Source organism: Hibiscus syriacus, unplaced genomic scaffold (genome assembly GCF_006381635.1).
Source record: "Hibiscus syriacus cultivar Baekdansim isolate YM2019G1 unplaced genomic scaffold, ASM638163v2 tig00016065_pilon, whole genome shotgun sequence".
In the NCBI taxonomy this organism is placed as follows: domain Eukaryota; kingdom Viridiplantae; phylum Streptophyta; class Magnoliopsida; order Malvales; family Malvaceae; genus Hibiscus; species Hibiscus syriacus.
In genome coordinates, this window is record NW_024062380.1 from 1,230,493 (window position 1) to 1,237,594 (window position 7,102).

At 39.8% G+C, this 7,102-nt stretch overlaps 1 protein-coding gene across 1 annotated transcript; it reads left to right on the forward strand.

Moving 5' to 3' along the window:
* Position 1: 1 nt before the first annotated feature.
* LOC120208213 (serine/threonine-protein kinase ATR-like) lies at positions 2-6,494 on the forward strand. The gene is given in 7 exon segments (XM_039207537.1): positions 2-575; positions 917-1,468; positions 1,470-1,956; positions 2,005-4,311; positions 4,424-4,993; positions 5,451-6,047; positions 6,258-6,494. Coding segments are annotated over 7 exon segments (5,253 nt in total). The 5' UTR covers positions 2-72.
* Positions 6,495-7,102: the final 608 nt, after the last annotated feature.

Consider the following 7,102-nt stretch of genomic DNA (forward strand, 5'->3'; position numbering starts at 1 on the left):
TATAGTCAACTCTTCCTATTTTCTCTTATCTTATTGGTTGATCAACTGGACAATCCATACTTGACTGTGAGAATGAATGCATCACGACTTATACACAAAGCTTGTTGTTTCCATTTTAATGGAGGATTTGAACTATTGCTTTCTAAAGCTGTTAATCTTCGCAACAAGATATTTGATTATCTATCTACCAGGCTTGCAAGCCGTCCAAAAATGGTGATAGAGTTTGCAGAGGCAGTTCTTGGTGTTGAAACTAAAGAGCTACTTAACAAGATGATTCCAATCGTTCTTCCAAAGCTTGTAGTTTCACAGCAGGATAACAATCAAGCAGTTGAAACCTTAAACGAGCTGGCCAAGTGCTTAAACATTGATGTGGTACCTCTGATAGTAAATCGGCTGCCAAAAGTTCTTGCGTTTGGGCTCCACCAAGCAGATGAGGAGTTGATTTCTGCTTTACAATTTTACCATGCACAAACTGGTTCTAATAACCAAGAAATTTTTGCAGCTGCATTGCCTGCACTTTTGGATGAACTTATATGCTTCCTTGATGGCGGTGATTTGAATAAGATAAACAATAGGTATAAACCTTCCATCAAATATTAGAATCTTATGAATAAAATTACTAGATTTGTCAAATGATTTTATTGATTAATTTTCCTCCTTAAAGCGAAATACCCTTTTATATCCTTTGCATTAACTTTGCTGTGTTTGTTTGTGATGGTGCATGTTGGCTTGACTTTGAATGGTCTGTTGTTTACTTCATTTCATTAGTTCTGTGCACATATCCTTTTTTTTAACTCAGTTACATTGTATTGTCTTTTTGGATGACAATCGGAATTTCAATGTTTTACTGACAACACAAAAAGTGTTTTTGAGTGCTGGTGGGCACTGTACTGATTTTGATTGTGTTTCTATATAGGTTAGATAGAGTGCCACATATGATAAAAAAGGTTGCTAGAGTGCTGACTGATGCTAAGGACCTTCCAGGCTTCTTGAGGAATCATTTTGTGGGCCTCCTTAACAGTATTGATAGAAATATGCTCCATTCAGAGGATTTTTCACTGCAGAAGCAAGCTTTAAAACGTATCGAGATGCTAATCAAAATGATGGGTTCACACCTGAATACCTATGTGCCAAAGTTAATGGTTTTTCTCATGCATGCTATTGGTAAAGAATCACTCCAATCTGAAGGGCTCTCTGTATTGCATTATTTCATTGTGCAGCTGGCAATGGTATCACCATCTAGCACTAAACATGTAATTTCTCAAGTTTTTGCTGCTCTTATACCCTTGTTAGAAAAAGATACAGAAAATTTGTCTGCAAATTTGCATAAGGTGGTGGAAATTCTAGAAGAACTTGTATTAAAGAACAGGGTTATTTTGAAGGAGCATATTCATGAGTTTCCTCTTTTGCCCAGTATTCCAGCTTTAATGGAAGTGAACAAAGTTATACAAGAAGCCTGTGGAGCAATGACTGAAAATTCAGTTACGAGATGTTGTTGGTCTGAATCATGAGAACCTGAATGTAAGATATATGGTAGTCAGCGAGTTGAGCAAGTTGCTGAAATTAAGAAAGGAGGATGTTGCAGCTCTGGTAAATGGAGAAGGTGGTTCAGACATGGATATTTTGAGCTCTTTGATTACATCTTTGCTCAGAGGTTGTGCTGAGGAATCAAGGACTGTAGTAGGACAACGGCTAAAATTAATGTGTGCCGATTGCCTTGGAGCTCTTGGTGCAGTTGACCCTGCAAAATTAAGGAATGTTTCATGCCAACGCTTTAAAATTCAGTGCTCAGTTGTTGACCTTATATTTGAGATGATTCATAAGCATCTAGCAAGGGCTTTCAGGGCGGCACCCGATACCATTGTTCAGGACTCAGCTGCTTTGGAAATACAAGAGCTTTTAAAGATCGCAGGTTGTGAGGCATCACTGGATGAGAATGTTGCTTCTATTGCACAGGTTAAGAAGGATAAAGAGCCTTTAAAAACTAGTTCCTTGGGGATCAAGGCTTCTGAGAGTAGCACTGGGAACAATAGTAGGGGTCAGAAATTATGGGATCGGTTTTCTAATTATGTTAAAGAGATAATAGCCCCTTGCTTGACCTCTAGATTTCAGCTTCCAAATGTGGCTGATTCTGCATCTGCGGGACCAATTTATAGACCTTCAATGTCATTCAGAAGGTGGATTTTCTCTTGGATAAAAAAGTTGACTGCACGTGCAATCGGATCTCGTGCAAGCATATTTAATGCTTGTCGAGGTATAGTTCGCCATGATATGCAAACAGCTATGTATCTATTTCCATATTTAGTCCTCAATGCTGTCTTTCATGGCACGGAAGAGGCACTGCATGGTATTACAGAAGAAATCCAGTCAGTTCTTAATGCTGCAGCTTCAGAGAACAGTGGGGCAGCTGTTTATGGAGTGACTGGTGGACAGAGTGAAGTTTGCATTCAAGCAATTTTTACTCTTCTTGATAATCTTGGTCAGTGGGTGGATGATGTTAAACAAGAGCTTGCTCTCTCTCAGTCTTTATCATCGGCTTCAAGGCAGCAGGCATCCAAGTCTAAGGATCAAAGTTTGGCTTTATCTGCAAGTCAAGATCAACTACTTGTACAGTGTAAATATGTTTCTGAGCTTTTAAGTGCAATTCCAAAGGTTACCCTTGCTAGGGCTTCTTTCAGGTGTCAGGCCTATGCAAGATCTTTAATGTACTTTGAATCTTTTTTAAGAGGAAGATCAGGTTCCTTTAATCCGGCTGCCGAGAGAAGTGGCATTTTTGAAGATGAAGATATCTCATATCTAATGGAAATATACAGTTGTCTGGATGAACCTGATGGATTGTCAGGACTAGCATGCTTACGTAAGTCACTAAGTTTGCAAGATCAACTCTTAATAAACAAAAAGGCTGGAAACTGGGCAGAAGTTTTGACAGTTTGTGAGCAGGCCTTGCAGATGGAACCGACCTCTGCTCAGAGGCATTCTGATGTTCTCAACTGTTTATTAAATATGTGCCATCTTCAGGCCGTGGTTACTCATGTGGATGGCCTAATTTCAAGAATACTCACATACAAGAAAACATGGTGCATGCAGGGTGTGCAGGGTGTGCAGGCTGCATGGAGGCTTGGAAGGTGGGACCTGATGGATGAGTACCTTAGTGGGGAAGACGAAGAGGGCTTACTATGTAGCAGCTCTGAAAGTAATGCTTCTTTTGACCTGGATGTGGCAAAGATTCTGCAGGCAATGATGAAGAGAGATCAGTTCTCTGTTGCTGAGAAAATTGCACTATCCAAACAATCTCTCATTGCTCCTATTGCTGCTGCAGGCATGGATTCTTATACACGGGCTTATCCAATTATTGTCAAGCTTCACTTGCTACGAGAGCTAGAGGACTTCCATACTCTTCTCATTGATGAATCTTTCCTGGAGAAATCATTTCATCTGGGTGATTTTGGATTCTCAAAAGTCATGGGGAACTGGGAAAGTAGACTCAGGTTTACACAACCATCACTCTGGGCTAGGGAGCCATTGTTGGCTTTCAGGAGATTGGTTTTTGGTGCCAGTAGCCTTGGTGCTCAAGTTGGGAACTGTTGGCTTCAATATGCAAAGCTCTGTCGTTTGGCTGGCCATTATGAAACAGCCAACCAAGCAATTCTAGAGGCACAGGCTTCTGGCGCACCAAATGTTCACATGGAGAAGGCTAAGCTTCTATGGAGCACTAGACGCTCTGATGGTGCCATTGCTGAGTTGCAGCAATCTCTTCTGAACATGCCAGTTGAGGTTGTAGGCTCTGCAGCAATATCATCAATTTCTAGCCTTTCACTGGTTCCATTAATCCCACAACATTTACCTTGTGATACTCAAGCTATGAATGAAAACCAAGAGATTGCGAAAACCCTCCTCCTATATTCTAGGTGGATTCATTACACCAGGCAGAAACAGAAGAAGGATGTAATAAGTCTTTATTCCAGGGTGAGGGAACTGCAACCCAAGTGGGAGAAAGGATACTTTTATATGGCTAAATACTGTGATGAAGTACTTGTTGATGACAGGAAGCGTCAAGAAGAGAATTTTGAGTTAGGTCCCAGGATAATTCCCTCAGCTTCTTCCATTTCTACTTCAAACTCAAATACTGAAAAATACTGGTGGTATTACCTTCCTGATGTACTTTTATTCTACGCAAAGGGGCTTCATCGAGGTCACAGAAATCTTTTTCAAGCTCTTCCTAGGTTGTTAACCTTGTGGTTTGACTTCGGGAGCATTTATCAGCAGAGTGCATGTGCCTGTAATAAGGAATTGAAAAACGTCCAAGGGAAGGTAGGTTCAACAATTCAGTATGAACTTTTTCTGTTATTTCATTTAAAAGCAGTGACTTTTTTTAGCTATTCCTTAATGATGGACACCGTTTATGTGATTCATCTTTTGGCAGGTAACTAGTATAATGCGAGGCTGTTTGAAGGATTTGCCAACCTATCAGTGGTTAGCAGTCCTACCTCAGCTGGTTTCTAGAATTTGCCACCAGAATGAGGGTATTGTTAAATTGGTCAAGAACATCATCATTTCTGTTGTCCGGAAATATCCACAGCAAGCACTATGGATTATGGCAGCAGTTTCAAAGTCCACAGTTCCTTCTAGGCGGGAAGCAGCTGCAGAAATCATTCGAGTTGCACAGAGAGGTTTTAGCCAAGGAACTAGTGGTAACAATTTGTTTGTGCAGTTTGCTAGCCTGATTGATCATCTTATCAAGCTGTGTTTCCATGCGGGCCAGCCAAAATAAAAAACTATTAATATCTCAACTGAATTTAGTGCATTGAAAAGGATGACGCCTCTTGGAATTATCATGCCAATTCAACAATCTCTTACTGTCAGTCTTCCAACCTATGATGTGGATCTCACTGAATCACTTTCTTCTGATATCTTTTCTGGTGTGGAGCTTCCTACGATAGCTGGAATAGCTGATGAGGCTGAGATTCTTTCATCTCTTCAGCGACCTAAGAAAGTATGTAATTCCCAGTTCCTGGTTTTCTTTCCCAAAAGAGGGATATTTTTTTCTTTAATATATTTTCTTGTACCTGTTTAGTTTGGTTGGGTCACCAATCACCTACCTATATCTCAATTCTCATAACTGTGTCTAGAGCCTGCATTTAAGGTAGTCTGAGAAAGCATTATGAAATTTAAAATAAAATTTCCTATATTTGTACCTGGGAATTTTATAGTGTTTGAAATGCCATGTAATCCACTTCATTCCTTTTCTTATTGTTCTGGTCTAAATTAAAGACTCTAAGTCAAGTAGACTTCTGAACTAGATAGTTACGTCATAGTTTTTTAGAGTTTCTATGCTATGTCACTTATTGATGAATATGGTCTCCAGTACATGCTCTAAATCAATTGTCTGGGGAGTCTAAATAGTGAAATGTTACATCATCTTCATAACCCTAAGACCATTGTGTTTTCAGATTGTATTATTGGGCAGTGATGGCATTGAACGTAGGAGGAAGATGCCTGCATGATGGAGTTTACTTGCAATGATAAACCGCTTACTGTCAAAGTACCCTGAAAGCCGTAGGAGGAAGCTATACATTCGTACGTTTGCGGTGATTCCTCTTACGGAGGACTGTGGCATGGTGGAATGGGTGCCCCATACTCGAGGTCTACGGCATATTCTTCAAGACATTTATATCACATGTGGCAAATTTGACAGGCAGAAGACAAATCCCCATATTAAACGGATTTATGATCAATGCTCTGGTAAAATACCAGAAGATGAGATGTTGAAGAACAAGATTCTTCCAATGTTCCCACCGGTTTTCCACCAATGGTTTTTGACTACTTTTTCAGAGCCTGATGCTTGGTTTAGAGCTCGAGTTGCTTATGCTCACACAACAGCTGTGTGGTCCATGGTTGGGCATATCGTGGGTCTAGGTGACCGACATGGGGAGAACATTCATTTTTATTCTACTACAGGTGACTGTGTTCATGTCGATTTTAGTTGCTTATTTGATAAGGGATTGCAGTTGGAGAAGCCTGAGCTGGTGCCTTTCAGGCTAACCCAGGTAAATACTCATGGATTCATGTAATTTTGCACTATCTCTGGTTATCCTTGATTCGCTAAATTACTCTAATTCGTTGAATGAAAATATTAGTCTTATTCCTGATCTTCGTTTTAGAGCATGTAGTACTGCATTGAAAGTAATTTTTGAATCACATGCTTTTGAAATTTGGGTTTGCATTTATGCTGTTTTCTCTTAACATGGAACGCACAGAACATGATTGATGGACTGGGCATAACTGGATATGAGGGCATCTTCTTGTGGATTTGTGAAATAACACTTTCAGTTCTGAGGACACATAGGGAAACCTTGATGAGTGTTCTTGAAACTTTCATTCTTGATCCTCTTGTAGAGTGGACAAAGTCTCACAAATCCAGTGGTGTAGAAGTTCAGAATCCGCATGCACAGGTTTGGATCATCTCTTTTCTCTACAGTTTTTGCACCTTCTGACTAGTTCAACACTCATACCAAAGGTTTCATTATACAATGAAATACTTTTAGCCTACCAACTAAAGCATGTGTTTGAGTGGTGCAGCGGGCCTTGAGCATTATTGAGGCGAGGTTGCAAGGGGTGCTGGTCGGCGTTGGAGCCGCACCGTCTCTACCGCTAGCTGTAGAAGGTCAGCGTTTGATTGCTGAGGCAGTCTCTCACAAGAACCTTGGGAAGAAGTATATATGGTGGATGCCATGGTTTTAGAAACATGTAAATATCTTGGAAAGTTGTGTCATCTACCTATAGATGTGTATGTATAGAAATGTCTGAACAAATTAACTATAAAAATTAAATGTGAAAATACAACTAAATTTTGAAATTGACTAAGGTGGTGTTTGTTTTTGCAGATGTAAAAGGTCTGCAGTCTGCGGACTACATCTGCAGGCATCTGCAGCAGAAGAGGCGGACCAAAAGTCTGCAGTCTGTAAGAAAAAGACTGTTTGTTTTTTAACGTCTGCAGACTGCTAAAATGAACTGAAATATAAATAAACTGATTTTTTAAACTTAAAATAGTTTTATAATACTGAAATTTAAATAATCCATACAACTACAATAATAAATTATT